Source organism: Larimichthys crocea, chromosome XIII (genome assembly GCF_000972845.2).
Source record: "Larimichthys crocea isolate SSNF chromosome XIII, L_crocea_2.0, whole genome shotgun sequence".
In the NCBI taxonomy this organism is placed as follows: Eukaryota; Metazoa; Chordata; class Actinopteri; family Sciaenidae; genus Larimichthys; species Larimichthys crocea.
The window spans coordinates 18539784-18558371 of NC_040023.1; the positions used below are offsets into that span (position 1 = coordinate 18539784).

The 18588-nt window shown below is 40.5% G+C and overlaps 2 protein-coding genes across 4 annotated transcripts in view; one reads left to right on the forward strand and one right to left on the reverse strand.

Annotated features, from left to right (window-relative positions):
* Nucleotides 1-10822, forward strand: part of fhod3b (formin homology 2 domain containing 3b) — an 84041-nt gene extending 73219 nt beyond the window's left edge. The window contains exons 20-30 of the mRNA XM_027287163.1: nt 1-281; nt 813-971; nt 1680-1862; nt 2627-2746; nt 3613-3774; nt 3887-4077; nt 4230-4422; nt 5986-6009; nt 6531-6717; nt 7380-7541; nt 7711-10822. Coding sequence (XP_027142964.1) covers nt 1-281; nt 813-971; nt 1680-1862; nt 2627-2746; nt 3613-3774; nt 3887-4077; nt 4230-4422; nt 5986-6009; nt 6531-6717; nt 7380-7541; nt 7711-7793 — 1745 coding nt within the window. The 3' untranslated portion in view covers nt 7794-10822. The remainder of the gene's footprint in view (nt 282-812; nt 972-1679; nt 1863-2626; nt 2747-3612; nt 3775-3886; nt 4078-4229; nt 4423-5985; nt 6010-6530; nt 6718-7379; nt 7542-7710) is intronic.
* LOC104922748 (retinoic acid receptor RXR-beta-A-like) overlaps nt 10488-18588 on the reverse strand; it is an 8957-nt gene continuing 856 nt past the window's right edge. For 2 of the 3 annotated variants that reach the window (XM_027286197.1, XM_027286198.1), the window contains exons 2-12: nt 17894-18087; nt 16849-16993; nt 16463-16642; nt 16035-16088; nt 14622-14782; nt 14390-14519; nt 13574-13700; nt 13434-13475; nt 13208-13299; nt 12991-13096; nt 10488-12188 (exon numbers count right to left, since the gene is read on the reverse strand). In XM_027286197.1, coding sequence (XP_027141998.1) covers nt 12041-12188; nt 12991-13096; nt 13208-13299; nt 13434-13475; nt 13574-13700; nt 14390-14519; nt 14622-14782; nt 16035-16088; nt 16463-16642; nt 16849-16993; nt 17894-18034 — 1326 coding nt within the window. In that variant the 5' untranslated portion in view covers nt 18035-18087 and the 3' untranslated portion in view covers nt 10488-12040. The remainder of the gene's footprint in view (nt 12189-12990; nt 13097-13207; nt 13300-13433; nt 13476-13573; nt 13701-14389; nt 14520-14621; nt 14783-16034; nt 16089-16462; nt 16643-16848; nt 16994-17893; nt 18088-18588) is intronic. The other variant, XM_027286199.1, reaches the window with a different exon arrangement.

Below are 18588 nucleotides of genomic sequence, written 5' to 3' on the forward strand. Positions count from 1 at the left end.
CACCTCCCTTGTTGGGCAAAATGATGCCCCCACCCCCACCATTTATGGCCCCTATGCCTCCACCCTCCCCTCAGTTGTGTCGCGGGGAGGTGCCTCTCTTCCAAAAGAAGAAGAAGACCATCCGTCTCTTCTGGAACGAGGTGCGTCCCGTGGACTGGCAGTGTAAGAGCCATAAATTCTGTAAGGAGTCCCTCTGGTCCAAACTGGAGCCAATTAAGCTGGACACATCCAAGATGGAGCAGCTGTTTGAGACCAAATCCAAGGAGCTGCCTGTCACAAAGGTAACTTTGTGTTGCACTGCTGTTACAGTAGAACCGTGCAGTATTATTATACACTTTTGGAGTTTATTTTGCAGTACTGATTTGCCTCGGATTTTCTCACATAGCTTAGGATTTCCTGCTATCCGGCAACATATTAAAAAGGATCATTCAGAGTTTAGTGATACATTAAGCATTTAAAATGGGTGAAAGTCCACCACACTACGCAGATAACTTTAACAGAAAGTGTCATTCAAAAAATGGACAAAATTATTTCAACTTGTACACAACAAGAAAAGAATAAAATTTCATGAGTGTCTTATTGTCATGGCCTTCATGGCAGCAACATCCTCAAGCCAGAAAATATTTCATCAGTTTAATCATCTCCTATACAAGATGCCAACCAGTGTAAAGAAAGTCTATTATCTCCATTTGGTGATAATAGGCTGATAGGCTGGATGTTGGATTCTACACATAATCCATTAAAAACCATTACTTGAGATACATGATTTAATATACAACACTTAACTCTTGATTTCTTGATATCTCTCATAGAAAGCAGCTGTTGATGGCAAACGACAAGAAATCATAGTGCTGGATTCAAAACGTAGCAATGCTATAAACATCGGCTTGACTGTCTTACCTCCCCCCCGCACCATCAAGACCGCTATCCTCAACTTCGATGAGTATGCACTGAACAAGGAAGGCATTGAGGTAAGATTTTTTTCGGTCTCAATTTTTACTGCATATTATAAGTACTGTCAAGTCCATCAAATAAAACCCATTCAAGCTCACTGGGTCCAAAGTAAACCTGGTTTTCTTAAATGATATTTACTCAGCACACCAAAATACACTGATGGATTTCCCTAGAATTTTAAGATTTAACTCATCTAGATGGGATGACCCACAATGTTGACATATCATGTGATTTTCTGGCTGGATGGTTGGCTATCTGGCTGTTCTCATGTAATTAATCACAGCAATGATTAAAGGTTAGCTCCGCATACATATTTTCAGCTCGTTCTAAAAACCATACTATAGACTTTTGAAGGACTTCACATCAGCAGATAATGATTAATGTTGCATCCCTTTGGTATTATATAACCTGTAGTTTTCAGTGCTTGTCCTTGAGTTCATCCTCAGCAGAGGAGAGTATTGCTCTTCAGCCAGACAACAAAAGAGAGGTTGAAAGTTCATATGTCACAGAAGTTTCTGGGGAAATTTGGAAACATCTCAGATAAACAGAGCAAGAAATGTCAGAATCAATTTGTTTCCTCCCCCTACCTATGATTTACTCCCCAACATATTAAGTAAAAGTTTTACTCAGGCGCTGAAAAAGTTTTGATATGTTGACTTGATGGATGACCCAATAAGCCTGTTCTTATCCCCTCCCCACTTCGCATTTCTTGCTCCCTGTCCTAGAAAATCCTGACGATGATCCCCACAGAGGAGGAGAAGCAGAGGATCCAGGAGGCTCAGCTGGTCAGCCCTGATATTCCCCTGGGCAGCGCTGAACAATTCCTTCTCATCCTCTCCTCCATCACCGAGCTGTCTGCTCGACTGCAGCTGTGGGCATTCAAGATGGACTATGAGCTTATTGAGAAGGTCAGGCACATTTCCTGTTTTGTCTGCTTTAATTACATGCAGATAGAGCTTTACAGGTCTTTTTACTTCTTTTCATATTCTCAATACATGTGAAAATTAAAGGTGTGTAAGATTTAATGGGATGAAATGAAATATAATATGCATAACTATGTTTTCATTATAACCACAGAAAAAATACCAATGTTAGGTTTTTGGTACCTTAGAATGACTCCATGGAGTCTGGCATGTTAAACAGTCATGTTTCTACAGTAGTCCAGGAAAGACTAACTAAAGACTGGCTCTCAATAGGGCATTTTGCATTTTTATTTTTATTTTTATGCCTACTAAAGTTACGCACTATATGCAAAGGAATATGAGGGTGAAATAGGAGAGTTGCAATCTACAACTACACCGCTAGATGCCACTAAGTCCCACACACTGGTCCTTTAAAGGAATAGTTGGGTACTCCAGAAAAGACAATTATTCGCCTTGTTACTTACGGTTAGATGATAAAATTAATACCATTATCATGTCTGTAGGGTGAAAATTAAGCTACAGCCAGCTGCATAAAAACTGGAAACAGAGGGAAAACAGTAAAACACTAAAATGACAATGTGTTGTTTCAACATTTTTTGGTTAGCCACAGTGACTGTGAGAGAGAAAATTGGTTTTAAGTTCTCCTTTTTTATAATTTTGAGAGTTTACATTGTTATCAAGGGACATGAAAAGCAGAATGTGAGCATGAATAGGCATGAATGGGTAATGTTCCTCTTAACTTCTTTTAGGAAGTGGCAGAGCCTCTCCAGGACCTGAAGGAAGGGATGGACCAGTTAGAGAAAAACAAGACACTCCGATACATCTTGACCACATTGCTGGCCATAGGCAACTTCCTCAACAGCACTAATGTGAGTAACACTCACCTAAGATATATGACTTAGACGTTCCTTTTTTTTTTTTTTTAACTTTCTCTGCCTCTGTTACTCACTTACTCCATTTCCTCCCACACTCCTCCTCCTCCTCTCCCAACTCCCCCGCCAACATATTTATTTGGCAAGGATAACAGTGGACTCTCTATGTGTAGAAGAATGTGCTGCCTGACTGTCTGCACCAGACACTGTCCTTCTACAGTAAAAATGTTTGTCAAGGCCTCCGCTGATCCTGGCTCTGTAAGACTGGGAGGAAAGTTGTGTGATTGTGTGTTTTCTGACCGTTTGTGTTTGTCTGGCTGCTTGTGTGTTAAGTTTTTTTTTTTTTTTGTTAATTGTGTCTCGCTCTGTGACTTTCTGTGGCCTTGCGTGTGCCTTTGTGTGCATGCATCTGTGTGTATGTCTATGTATGAGTGAACCTCGGGGATATGAGAGCCAAAAATGCAAAAGGAAAACATAAGTCATCAACATCAAAACAAGTAGTTCCCGTAAATAATGGCTGCATTTATATTTTGCAGTAAGCCATTTAAAACTGGCAAAAGAACAAGGGAGATCCTGTTGGGATTTTGTCTTTCAAGATATGTTCTGTTTTTTTTTTCTTCTTCTTTTATCTCCACAGTGGTGAGTAGAACAATCGCTCGGGTCTGAAGTAGATTGTGGTTTCTGATAATCACCAGCCTAATGAATCTACATATCGGTGCACTCCATTGAGCCCCTTTTTCCGACTGTGCCAAAAAGGAAATTCACTGCAATTTTGTCCTGAGTAGAGCTTTTGATTTTTAATTTCAGACAGTTGTTTCCGTCCCACGTTCTGACTGTGTTACTGTGTATGCATGAATCTCTAGGCTAAAGGCTTTGAGTTGAGTTACTTGGAGAAAGTCCCCGAAGTGAAGGACACGGTTCACAAGCAGTCCCTGCTGCACCACGCCTGCTCAATTGTGGTTGAGAAGTTTCCAGACAGCACTGACCTCTACTCTGAGATAGGAGCTATCACCCGCTTGACGAAGGTTAGCCTCTTTTATCTTTTTTTTAAAACAATGTTCTCAATGCAAATGTCATATCCATTGAAGAGAGTCCTCAACCATCGTTGTTGAGTTCTGTCTGTGATACTATCGTCAGGTGGACTTTGACCAGCTTCAAGACAATCTGGCCCAGATGGAGCGAAGGTGCAAAGCATCATGGGATCACCTCAAGGTCATTGCGAAACATGAGATGAAACCAGCATTGAAACAAAAAATGTCAGACTTCCTCAAGGACTGTGCAGAGAGAATCATTATTTTGAAGATTGTGCATCGAAGAATAATCAACAGGTATGTTCAGGTGTAGATATACTGTCTATTTTGTAACTGTTTCAGTGGCAGTCAGTGTTCATTCTTGTTGACTTTCATTACTTTTCGATTCGTGTTTAAACTTTGTTTCCACCAAAGGATCTCTGTACAGTGATTTCTCTATGCGTTTGCAGGTTCCATGCCTTTCTGCTGTTCTTGGGCCATCCGATATATGCAGTACGTGAGGTTAGCATTCATCGCTTTAGCAAGATCTTGAGTGAATTTGCCCTGGAGTATCGCACAACAAGAGAGCGCGTGCTACAACAGAAACAGAAGAGGGCCAACCACAGAGAGAGGAACAAGACCAGGGGGAAAATGATAACAGATGTAAGTGCTCTTCACCACGAGCAAGAGTCACATGTACACTTTCTCCATTTCCTGATTCTCGTTTTTGTTTAGATTGTACTTTCCCAATTCTGTGAAACAATACGAGCAATCCCTCGACACTGGTTATATCTTTAATCTGGTTAAAGCATGAAACGTGGCCATTTCTGACAGACACGGCATACATTTGTAATGACATCAGCATAGTTCTGCGGTATTCACATGTATAGGTTACTGTAACAACAATCAGTGAGTTGTTTTTAGTGTATCTCATTCTGTAGCTGCAGCAGGCTAAGAAAGGCCAGAGCAAACACCTCCCTGCATGATTAAAATCCCTTAAACCCCGAGGAGTCGGCCGCTCAGAGCGGACTCCACAGCGAGCCTTGGCAGGGGCCCCTCTCTCTTCAAAGGGACCCTAATTCAATCACTGTGTGAAAATTCAAACCTTTGGATGTCCCTGAAGGAGAAATAACAAGACCCACACCTTAACCACACTCTTACAAAGATGTTCAGTCAAATATGCTCTTCTCTTCCACGGCTCATATATGTATGTTTTCATGGTATGGGTGGGGGTGAAAATCACAGAGCAGTTTCAATGTTTAAAGGAATAGTTTGACGTGTTTGCGGACCAGTTAGATCAGGTAGCAGCTAGTTAGCTTAGCTTAGCATAGAGATTGAAAGCAGGGGGAAACCACCAAATAATCTACATAAAAACACAAATTGTAAAAAAAATGTTTTGTATGGATCAAACAACATATAACATGTTAATTAGTGAGATTAAGAGGTGGAGGACAGAGCCAGGCTAGCTGTTTCCCCCATAGACATATATACATAGACGCCGCATTGAGCGCTGAATCGTACGTCGATGTCGCCGCCATATTGGATAAGGCAGATCTGCCCGTAAACTAATACAAGGAAATGGACTGAACTTCATAAAGCGCCTTTCTACAAAGTTCTTTAAGTTAATGTCTCTTATACACCCATTCACACACACACTAATATATCTGGGAAACAAACAGGCACCAAAAACAACGTATGTAACTTTTAAAGTGATGATTATAAATGTTTACTCCTTATGTAAGCACCAAACCAACGTATGTATTTTTCTAATGCTGAGTGTTTACAGCTACTAATGTGTGTAACACTGTTACTGTGATGATAAATATTGAAATATTTATATTCAACATTTAATCTGTGTCTATAATAACCAGATCCTGAAATGTAGATGTGACATGGGGGTTTTCTGAATAAAGAGAGAAAGGCGCTTTATGAAGTTCAGTCCATTTCCTTGTATTAGTTTACGGGCAGATCTGCCCGATCCAATATGGCGGACCCGTTGACGTATCGCGACCAACCCGCTCAATGCGGCGTCTATGTATATATGTCTATGTATATATGTCTATGGTTTCCCCCCACACAAAATAAAGGTGCTTCTTCATAATTCGAGTAAATGATATCTCATTACAGTATGTGTGTTTCTGTTACCTGAAAAACTGTCATTTTATACATTAAAAATGATGTTTAATACCAGCAGTGTACTACATTCAGTTTCCTTTATCTCTGTAGAGTGAGGATGACGATGACTGCGAGGTAAATTCGTGTGCAAACTAGTGCATGTGAACATGTAACTAACATTCAACCCGGGCTGCGTTGTCATAACTGACGTGTTTATGAGGATTAACGGAGGCGAGTCGTCAGTAACTGAATCTGTGTGTGAAATCTCACATGAATGAGGAAGTTTCAAGGTGATGACGGAGAGATGAAAAGAGGTGTTTGCATGATGTCAGCTGGAGTGTTGAGAGAATTAATGGCGACGGAGGTCAGAGGGTCCCGAAGCTAAACCAGCATGTTTGCATTGTTGCAAGAAACCATCATGGGTTTCTTTTTTTGTTTGTGTCACAAACTTTAAATGTGTATGTGGAACTTTTGACTCTGAAGTGACAAATTGTTTCTATTTTAAGCTGGAGTGAAGATTAACCTGTTTAACAAGTTTAACATTTAGAGCTTTTCCTTGTGAGGCTAAAATACTAAAAGTGGCAGAGCACTGAGTTTCACCATGTGCTGCTAATAAAACATCATATTGTAATCATGTGTCCTCCCCCCTCCTCCAGAGCGGTAAATTTGGTGGTGCCCCATCAGAAGCACAGGAGAGCCAGCCTCAGGGTATCCAGTATGCTGAAGATGCAGCTGAACATGAGAACATGAAGGCTGTACTGAAGAGCAGCCTGCAGGGTGGAGAGAGTGGGACGTCCACGGTGCCCGGCCTCCGCACACGCACCAGAGCCAGCAGCACCAGAGGTCAGTCACATAAACACGTTACACTGTTAAAGCCCCTAAATAGCTTTATATCATATCATCATCCCTTCATTGAAATCTGCATTCCTCTGTGCCCATAACTGCTCCAGGAGGATTTCAGTTTTACTCAAGTACTTCTACCAGAAACTTTTGAACTAATCTTTCACTAGAGCCACATGGATGGTAATGCCTGTCTGGCAGGCTGTCCACCATTTTGGTCCATGATTGTATGAGCGAGTATGAGATGGATTGCTGTAAGAAAAATATATTTATGGTTGCCTGATGATGAATCCCACTGACTTTTCCTCTCGCGACATGAGAGGTTATCAGTGAAATGTCTTAACTACTGGAAGGACTGCTGTACCTGTGTACAATGTTCCCCTCAGGATGAATTTCAATAACTTTGGTGTTGCGCCATCAAGACAATACTTGATTAAATCAATGCACAGTACTAACTTCCTTCGTTTTTAGTGCTGGTCAGTGAGCAAATGTAAGCATACTAACCACTAAGATGAGGAACTTGATAAGCATTATGCCTGCTCATGCTATGACATCTCAGTATTTAGTGTTGTCTCACAGAGATGTACGATGGCTGTACACTTGATTTCTTAAGCCTTGCCGTACTATCTGCTGTTTGCTTATCCATTCTGACCTTGTTGTTCTAGGGCGTGTTCCCCCATGGTGCTCTGCCAATGACGACCCAGTGAACTGCACAGACGATACAGCTGATGAGATCATGGAGAGGATTGTTAGATCAGCCACTCAGGGGCCCAGTCAGCGGACGCAACCTCGGGAGAGGAGAAGATCCCGAGCGAACCGAAAATCATGTGAGTCATGTCAGTGACTGGACAAGTGGCCAAATTTATAACAGCGCTCAGAAAAATGCTATTAGCTGCATTTTGCAAATACTAAAAATATACTGCTCAAAAGCTTTTACTCATCACAGTTTATCGCTCTCTTTCCACTTCCCCTTTATTTCTCTTCCTGTCTGCACAGTGAGGAGGACACTGAAGAACGGTCTGACAACAGAGGAGGCAAACGCTCTTGGCTTGTCCAGTGGATCAGAGATGCAGGTGTGAGCTGGACATTAAAATAAAGTCTGGAAAGCCCTTTCACTGCCCCTCCAACGCCCACACGCCCACAACCTGGCAACCCACTCCACTCCGGCTTGGCACTAAAATCCCCCCAGCTTCGATGAGTTGACCTCATCTTTATGCGATTGGTTTGCGTCCATTTGACACAAGTGGGTCCTGAAAAGAGTGGATGAGAGGCGGAACAAGATTTTAGTCATGAACTGAGAGAGCGGAAACCGAGCGCTGCGTTCAAACCACTAAGCTTTGCTGTTCCTGGATAAACGTTTATGATCTGCACTCACTAGGCTTAATTACAATCATCCTATGAACTTGACATTACATACAAACACCCGCGCAAATGTGTGCTTTTTAAGGCCGAGGGCATGAGAAGAATTGGCAGTGCGTATGCTTCAGCCTCCGTGGCCTTGACTGAATCCAAAAGGGCTAGAAGTGTGGTACAGACCCTAAACTCTCTGTTGTGTGAGTTTGGCGTCAAGTCCTGAAGCTTTAGTGACAAATTGAATTGAAAGAAATTTCATCTATTGAATAGATGGCTTTGTGCAGAAGGTTATTCTGTTATATACTACTGTGGTAGTTTTGTGTTTCTTTTCATTTTGCTCAAGAAGGTGCTCAAATAAGGAACAATTGCACTGGATGTAAAAGTTGGGTATCAATGGAATGTGAAATCCTTGACACTGATGAACCACTCTGACATCTGAATCTGAAAATATACTCAACAGTTTAACCAGCAAATCAAACAGTAGCACAGTTTTTAACGTGTAGTCAAAGTGGACAGATTCAAGGCAGATGTGCATCTAAATCGTCAAATGTTTGTTAGTCGACTGCAATTTCCATTTTTGTAAAGATCACAGTTCAGTTAACTGTGGGTGAGACTGGCGATACCACTACCTTTCGACGACTAAAGCTCATCATGCAAACATTTTTAGCTTAGACAAATGTTGACGAGTTGCGTTATGTAACTTATTCTCACAGATGGGAAACAGTTTGAGGAAGGCAGGCGCAGTGTTACAGGTGAGCGACCTTCACAGAGTTCTGTGGTTTTATTTTCTAGAAACTATGAGCTGCACATTTCAGAGTGCCTTTCAGAGACAGTTATTTATTAAGACGTTTTCAGGGACATATAATCAAGAAAATGTTACTACAGATGTGCAGTCTGTGAGGGGGGGTGAGAGGATAATTTTGCAATGTACATCATTCATGAGCTGTGATTTATTTTTAACCAGTGTTTTTAAACTTGTCCTGGCAAAATTTCTTTTTTCCATGTTACGTCTTGGATAAAATAGTTTGTTATGAAGATAGCTTTAAAGTATTTATGACAACTTAGGGATTGGTTATGCACATTAACTATATCCTGTTGCCTTACTGTAGGAAATAGGCACACATTGTTCCACGTTTAAGTTGCGATCTAGGTAAAATAGTTAGAAAAAGACCAGGCCAGATTAACGTGTAGCTCAGCTGCATCACTGGACATCTCCATTTGTCATTCACAGGACATATTATAGAGTATTCCTTCACTCTCAAACTATGAATGTGAACATCAGGGGTTACATGATAATTAGTAATATGGTCGCACAGAAAATTTCCATTATTTATCTATTTTAAGACATGTAAATCTGTATTGAAGTGAGTAGGGGAAAGCCTGCGGTTTAACTTTGATTATATACTGTAGGTCTGTTTTTGAACTATTGAAGAGCTCATTGTGCTTTTAAATCATTTGGAATGGCTACATTTAAACTAGTTTATATCACAGAAAGGTTAATCTGTCCACTTTTCACTGTGATGGAAACATAGCCATTGAGAGAAACAAGAATCTAGCGCAACATCATGATAAAGCTACATAAAACCACACCAGCAGTAAGTTTTTTTTTTTTTGTTTGTTTTGTTTAGAATTTACTGAAACCTATTCAGCACCTTAGACTCAATGTGTAGCATGCAACTTAATAGTTATGGGGGGAGGGGGAGCTCATTTTGTTTCCCAGAGTGTACTGAGTTTTGTCAAAAACAAGACCGATGTGTAAAGTAATATAGGGGGAATGCTGTAAAATGATGTACATGTCATGACAATGTCTTTATGTTCTTCTGTTGTTTTTTTTGCTCCATGTGTAGAATAGTGTATTATAGACTAAAAGCAGTATTATTCTAAATATAATTTAAGCAAACCAAGCCATGCATGGTTTAAAAAGGTGTCCACTTCTGCTCGATACAAAAGAAGGTTCACTTTGGTTCTCAGAGCTGTAATAGGGTTTGTGTGCGTGTTATTTAACCTTTTAAACTTCACACACTATAAAGTGAACAAATGTGGTGAAACGTGCAGTAATGAAATTCACCAGCTAGTCCTGTGGAATCCCTTAGAAGTCTTTGATTTCATTGCACTCAATGTTTTCTTCTTTTAATTTAACACTAGCCCACCAAACACACGTTGCTGCCTGTGCCATAACATCACTGTGGAACTTGGACACAAGTGCTATACATCCAAGGCTTCTATTGCGTCTATACCCCACAGCAAAAACTATGTAACAACTACAATAAAAAGGCTAATTAAAACAGCTTTTGACAGTTTTTTTTTTAATCATCTTTCAATTGTGTTGTTTTCCGAGTTTCCTCCAGGGAAAAGTAAGTGTCACATCTGACACTTTTTGGGGGAAGGAAAAAGCAAACAAACAAAAATAAAAAACAAAAACAACTTAAGCCTCTTTATTTTCAGTCCACACAACCCATGCTTCAAGTCACTTTATGTTCAAGAGCACACAGAGGCCGATGCAGCGCATCTGGTGTTTACAAATGGCCATCATACAGACCTCATTTGGTCTTGCTTTAAAATTCCTATATATCCACAGGTGTTATGGATCTAAATGTGATTATGGTTTGCCTTTAATAAATTGCAGAGACATTAAGATGAACAAGACAGCTACCTAAAAAGGGAAAGGGCGGGAGAGAAATGTTGGAAAATACAACAGAGAGAAAAAAAAAAAAAAGAAGAAAGAAAAATGAAAAAGCACAAAAAAAAAAAAAAATCAGCTGAAACAGTCTTAGCAAATCCAGTGCAACCCAAGACATGTTCTGCTTTGTACTAGATGAAAACTAAAAACAAGGGCACATGTTAAGAATTATATAATTTGTATCTCCTGATCATAATTCAAATTTATCAATGTACATTTTCCCTGAACAATTACTTTTGCACAGTACCTCAGAATTGTATAGATAAATTACAAAATGGAGTATTCCCTTTCCACCAGACATGATTTACTTTGTAAAACCCCTGAATGACTGACGGGCAGAAAGCTCTTATGCAGTTTCCATTTTATATTGCTACATTTTTAACAGAGATTAACAAAGGGATTTTCTGTTTTGCATATTTTCTTAGGTTTTTTTGTGGTTTGGTGTGCGTCTGCACCAATAACGTCAAATTATCTCTGAAATAGCACCAAAAGACAAACACCTGACTATTTAAAGGCCAGGCGTTTATTCAAAGTATGTTTTAGAAATAGTACATAGCAAGTGTGCAGTGCAGTTTAATCGTTAACCACAAAGTGATTAGATTTATAAAATGGCAAAGAAGTAAACAACACTAACTGTATATTATCAGACACATAAAGCTGATCCTCAATCAACACAGACAAGTCAGACCTGAGTGTTTCAGACACTGACTCGTCTTCTATCTCAGGGTCACGGTTAAGATTTAATCTTCTGCAATGGATACAAGTAAACTTAGAGCTGTGGTACGACACAGCTCCCTGTGGAGGTTTGGTACAATAATATACTTTTAGATCAATAGGGTTGAATTAGAAATTATAAAAAGAAGACTCCGTCCTTAACGCATACTCATGATTCAGATTGCCTTCCTTTTAAAAAACAGGTTTTAGGGATAAGTTTCAGTTGTTTCTCCAACTGAAACTTCATGTTTGAGGTGTCTAAAAAGCTTATATAAAAATGTATACCCAAATTATAGCTCCTGTGAGGGAAATATGTAAATGTTTACATTTTTAAAAATACCTTTTTTTTTTAACCATAGTTACTCATGAAGTTATTTGAACATATAGCACCAGCTTGTAGATCATGCCAAGCCTTGGGTTTGGTCTAAAGAGCAAATCTGTGCTGCACTAAAATAGTGTAACGCAGACAGCAGTGAGACATATTGACAAATCTTCAAAGAAATTAAAGTGCCACTCCAGTCCCACTCCAGCTTCCCAGACTTCAGCTATCTAAACCTAACCACAGTACATGTTTCCTATCTAAGACAACTGATGGGGAGCTTCAAGCATTTCCATGAGGAAAGTGTCAATAGGCGTGTCACCGATCAACTTAAAGAAGAAGAGATGCTCCAAGCACTTCAAGCCGATGGATCGCAGTGCTGGCAGTCGAAGAAGGAGCTTAGCAAACCTGCATGGAGCAACAGAGACGGCATTTAATTTGACGAGATAAACAATGCATAATGTTTAAGTGCTGAGTCACACAGGGATCAGGGGCTCCTGGAAAAACAGAGGTCTTTCAATTCATTTCAGTGGGGTCGTGTGTTTCCAGACAGTCATATAATGACACAAAGAAGTTTAATTTGATTTCTGTCCCATGATTAGACAGCGAGCGAGCGAGAGAATGAGAGAAAAAGAGCGACAGACAATAAAAACAGAGAGCGAGCACCGACCTCGATAAAGCGGTAAATCAGCGAATTGAAAAGTTATTTCCTGATTGTTTCACAGCAGTTACATTCAGCAGGTACAGACACGCCCACCACCTACGCTCCCCATAGCCTTTCTTATTATTTTGGTGACAGATTTATAGTCAAAAAGATTGGGCTGAATTGGTATTTATTTATCGTTGTTTTTATCGTTACCATGATAACTACCAGAAATTATCGGGATACATTTTTTAGTCCATAATCACCCATCCCTAGTTGCCACAAAAAAAACACACCAGCGAGTGCTCTTTGGTCGAGAGACATAGAGTAACAATAACAGTGAGCGAGCACCGGCCTCGATAAAGCTGATTTATCAGAGAAATAAAAAGTTATTTCCTGATTATTTCACAGCGGTTACATTCAGCACGTGTAGACACGCCCACAGCAACCCACCTACACTCACCTCACCCCCCCCACCACCGGACAATCACTGCTACGAGTTGCCGCAGTCGCTGATCCTGTGTGAATCCATGCTAATTTTGACATTATTTATCAGAGGATGTTTACCTTCCCTGCTGCTCTGGGTATCTCTGTTTGCAGTAGGCTTCCAATGATGCATAGACCTTTTCTCTAAGGAGCTCCACCTCACTGGTGTTGGAGAGCCCTTTAGCATCTGCAAGGAATCATAAAACATATTTTCAATAGGGGCAAGACACATGCAAGATGAATCCTACTCCAAATAAATGTAAACATTCTTATTTAGATGTCAGTATTGTGCAGGCACCTGGGTTGAAGAGGACGATGGCTCGGAGGCAGCCCAGCTCTGTTTTGTCCATTTGCATATCTCTCATTTTATTGACAAGCTCTGTAAGGACCCTGAATGATGACAAATTGTGTACAAATGTTTGAGAAAGATTGCAGAGTGTAAAATATAAAGAGCATTATGAGAAAATTAAACAATTGTATTGATTAAAAAGACATTTAATATTACAAAAAAACAAAAAAGTTACCTGTCAAATATGGCGCCGACCTCTGCACTCTGCACACTCTCCCTGTGTTTGATAAAACAAGTCAATATGCAGAGTCTACACATGTGTAAGACATTAAACAAAAAGGCATAACAAGCTATTTTTTGTCTCCATATATGTACCTGTCAAAAATGGCTCCAACTCCTGTGCTGTGTGCACTGTCGCGCTGCAGCTCAGAGGCCAGAAGAACTCCATCCTTCAAAGCAATGGAGCGATGGGAGAATGAGGCAATGAGGAGTTCATTCCACCCTGATAAATGAAATACAATTAAACACTGGTGAGTAATGACATCAGTGAAAAACCTCAGTAGTTCTTAAGGTGAAATTACACTCACAATGACTTGTGTTATGACTGTGATTGTGTCTAAATTTCCCTTTGTGATATCACCCAGCTCATAACAGGGACTAGAACCTTCGCTGTATGAAGCTACTCGTATCTCAGCGCCAGGCTCAGTTTGGTGTACCCTTCCCACGCCACTGCATACGTTGTTTGTGTTTCAAAATACAACTGTGACTTTGTAAAAAAAAATCCTTATTGCCATCTTTATTTTATTTTTTTTTTAAATTGTGCATTCATTTACAGTTACTTCTTTATCTTTTTATTAAACTATCCATGCACAAACATCACCATTTAGGCCATCTACAAAATAATCAGGTGTTATCATTAAAGTTCCCAGACGTGATGTAAAGTGTTTTCTACTTGTAACACTAAAGCTTATTACAGTATGCGCATAACATTTATTTGCTACATAGTGTCAAGTGTGTTAAAACAGTGTCCTCTGCCTTTTTACTCTTTCAGAAATGTACTTTTCAACACTGCAGCATTCATAATCTGGCTCTGATAAACAGCAAAGATATAATGTGGATCTGATCTGACATGTTGATCTTGAAGGCGCGGTTCCGTACAGATCATTCGTGACTGAAGGTGCTCGAATTTACCTGCACGAAGAAGGATGACTTGGTCATCAAGGGGCAGTTCAGAGAAATGGGGGATTCTCTTTGCCCACTCCACCAAGGCAAACAGCTGTTTGTCTGCAGTCTGACAGATGTTGGTGACCGCATCATGGGGCTGAAAATCAAATACATCACGTTTACTCAAGTTATCATCAAATCCACATAGTTCCAGCTACAGTAAGCTGTAAGTAAGTGCTGATATGTTTTAACCGCTCACAGAGTTGCCTGCAGATCCGCCATCAGAGTGAAGCTCAGTCTTCTGCTCCACAGCCGTCTCTGCTTCTAAAATCTTCTCCACGGGCATCTCCTCATTCACGCCGACACTGAACTCCAGCTCTCCTTCGCGCTCTCGGTTCCTCTGGCGCTCCTCCTGGACCGCTGCAATAGACAAAACACAGGGACACAGTGGTCGGGGGAGAGAGAAGGAATGAGATGATGGTAAATATTGAACAATGAAAAGACTCCGGGGAAAAGAAAAATGTAAACTGATGAATTTCTGGGTTAAAGAGAGACATTATGCTAAATGCTCTGCCTCTTTGCTGCATTGAGAAAGTCCTGTTCAAATCCGATACTGTCTGGATGAAAAAGGTAATCATGTCAGTAACAGCAAAAATGCATTTTAAAAGTGTTGCATTTCGTGGTTGCCGACACTTAGACCTGAAATCTGTGCTGGCAATCACTAACGCACATTCCTCAAAACTTGAGTAGGTGCTGAGAACAGGTTATGAAACGTTTCTCAATGCATCTTTGTACAGACTGGTTTTTTGATTTTCATGTTTTTACTCCTGTATAGTGCAGTCACAATAGCATAATTCATATCCATCATGACACAAGTCAGATGAATTAACTTTAATTATTGACAGAAGCATAGTAACTGGCAGGTTGAGGCTACATGCACGAGCTTGTTAACGTGCCCTCGGGTTAACTTACATGCATTAGTTTAATGTTTCGCAATCAAACACCAAATCATTTTAAAAAAAAAGAAATCATAATGCATCTTTAAAAACTCTATTGTCCCCCCCTAAGCCCTACTGAAATGGCAGCATGACTCTAGAGTGGTGTTGTCCTAACCAGCACAAAGAGGACAACTGAGGAGTCAAGAGGCTACCATGTAAAGGTTGTTAAAATTTACAGCAGTAAAAAAAAAGAAAAAAGTGGCCAACCCAAAAGGAGACTATGAGTTTAGTGAGGTGGAAGTACAGAGGCTGTTGTCTAATTCAAAAAACACATCACCACATATTCTGACTGATCAAATTGGAGGGAAAAAGACGACAAACTGTCTAAATCTCTTTGGAAATACTGACACAGTAAGATATAATCTACCCATCCCACTGGCAGATCAGACGCTAGTAAAGAAGCAACACCTCTCCTAACACATGCACCATATGCTGTATGCATTTCACATACTTAAACCTGACCTGAACTAGAACCTGTCCACCACATCAAACTTCAAACAGTTATACACATTCAGCAAACAACTTACGGCTGTCTATCATTACACAAGACAATATTCAGCGATCCTCACTCGCCGTTTTCACACAAAAAAAAACCCAGCCAACAATTTTGCATGTCTAACACAACACGCTAATTCTCTAAGTAACATCAAAATACAGTAACTTTAATGTCATACTCATCCATCCCTCATCTTTTCCATCTTCTTTTATCCACTTTACATGTTTGATCACTATTGAAAGATGGAGAAAGGGCAGAATAGGAGAAAATGAAGAGAAGAGATGGAGAGGGGTTAGTTATATATAACCAGCCCCGATACAGCCGTCTCTACCCTTTAGTTTTATCTAATCTAGCATCCGCCCTCAACTGCGCCAGAAATACTGTGCTAATCCAACGTAATTTAATCAATTTAATTGGGCTTTCTTTGGCACAATTAAAAGAAATCTAATGGACTGCCAATGTTGAGATCATTCTAAAAACATATGTTTAACTCTATGTTGCAGTAAACTTCCAATGTACAACTCCAATGTACAAGACGTGTTGCTACACCTTCATTAGCCAAACAGGCACTCGAACTGAACTAACGCTACCCTGTTCCTTGCATACCTTCTCTCTTCATGCCCATGGCCAGGCACTTCTGGTAGCGGCAGTACTGGCAGCGATTGCGCTGGCGTTTGTCGACCAGGCACTCTTTGTTATCCCTGCAGGTATAGCTCAGGTCTTTGCGCACAGTTCGTTTGAAGAACCCTTTACAACCCTCACAGCTGTACACGCCGTAATGCTTGCCTGTAAATTACACAAAAAAGGAAAGTTAGAGGGCGACCTGGAAAGATCAAACACAAAATGAAGGCAACAGTCTGACATGGGTTTTGTGTCTTCATTAGCGACAGTGTCGCTAAAGTAATTATGCACACTTAAATTACCATGATATAAAAACAGTCTCTGGCTGATGTTTCACTTCTGCTAATCCTGCTCCTAGTGCACTCACTCACCAGAAGAGCGGTCTCCGCAGATGACACACAAGCGCTTCTGAGACAACATTAGTCCGGGGCTGTGAGGTGGCATGGGCCTCAGACCAAACGGAGGCTTGATATCTTCTGAGCTGCTGATTGAGTGCATCCCTGCTGAAGAAGAGATCTGGATACACAATGCAACAAAAGAAACATTTAAAACTCTGAAATGTCTATGTGCAATACTAAATGACAACTAGAGATTTTCTTTCTTTATGAGAACGTACACGTACAGCATCCGACATTGACAGAAATAACTCTCCCTGAAACAATATTTAAAGCTGAAGAACGTGCACCAGGTTAAGCTGCTTTTTGTACATATAAAAAAACAACTGAATAAACGGATAACAGTTTCAGTTTCTTTTTTTGTCTTTAGTCACAAACTATTTTTAATCCGATCGCCTTCATCCTGTCTCTCACACACACACACACACACACTCATACATGTATGCACTCACACCTGCCTCACTTTTTTTCTGTTTCTCTCTTCCTGTGTCGACTTTCCAAAACACTACGTTTTCTAAAAGTCGAACAAGTGAGCCACATGTGGAGGTTCTGTTTCAGCATGTCGATAGCCAGTTACTGTCTGCGTCGCTGTGTGCATGACGTGAACCAATGCACGGTGCAGCGCGTAAATTAGACTAGCACAGTTATCGGATGTATGAGACTGAACGGTGCCAGTCACTGCAAATCAAGCTGAAAACCCGCCAACTGATCGGTGCAACTCTACTGACAACACTTTCTGTTTTCTTGACTAATTAGTCACCTCATTCGATATCTGATTATCTGACATCAGTGTGAATACAAAAGCTTCTGGCAGATAGCATTACCCCAATGTGCTTCCTCCTCTTTTGGCCGTTCATTGCACTGTACATATTGTATAACACTGCACTGCAGTGTACCCAAAACTAACACGTGTAGACACTGCCTCATGTAAAACAAACACCAGTACCTTACACTACGACACGAACAATCTCTCAAAAGACAAAAATGAAGCGTGCCATAACATCAATGACTGTCAAGTTACCTGACTGCTGATGGGTCCGAATCCCAGAGAGGGTGAGACCACCGGGGAGTTAAGTGAGGGACTGATGACCGAGAAAGGAGAACCCAAGATGTTGGTGGGACTGTTAGACGCTGAACTGTTGTTAGGCTGCTGTGAGGACATGACTAGTAAACTACCCAGCGGAGAGGATGGTGTCCCGTCTGAAGGATCTCAATCTGAGGATGGAGGACACAGAAAGGACAATATTTACTCACATGCACCGAACCAGCCTTAAAACAGATATCTGACTTGATGACAAGCAGTGACTTTATTAGCTGAATAAAATCATAAATAAGAATTTTCTCTGTAAATATTAAATATCAGTGAGTTTGGGACTGTTGTACAGACAATACAAGATATTGGATTTGCTCAACCTGGACCTATTTTTTCACAATGTTCTGACATTTTATAGACCTAACCGAGACAATAGTGTAGCAAGCCCTGGTTACAGGAAACATTGACGCCGCCTATCACACAGCTATCCTAAAAAAACAACCAAAGCAACCCCGTAAAATAAACCACACACGTATTAATTATCAAGAAAAAGGGAGTGATCTGATGGACAAACATGCTCGGAGTTACTCCGTTTTATTAGCTATAATGCAGCTCAAGGGCCAAATTGTTTTCCATGAACCGCCCTCTTCAAATCTGGTCACATTAAAAAAAAAAAAAAAAAA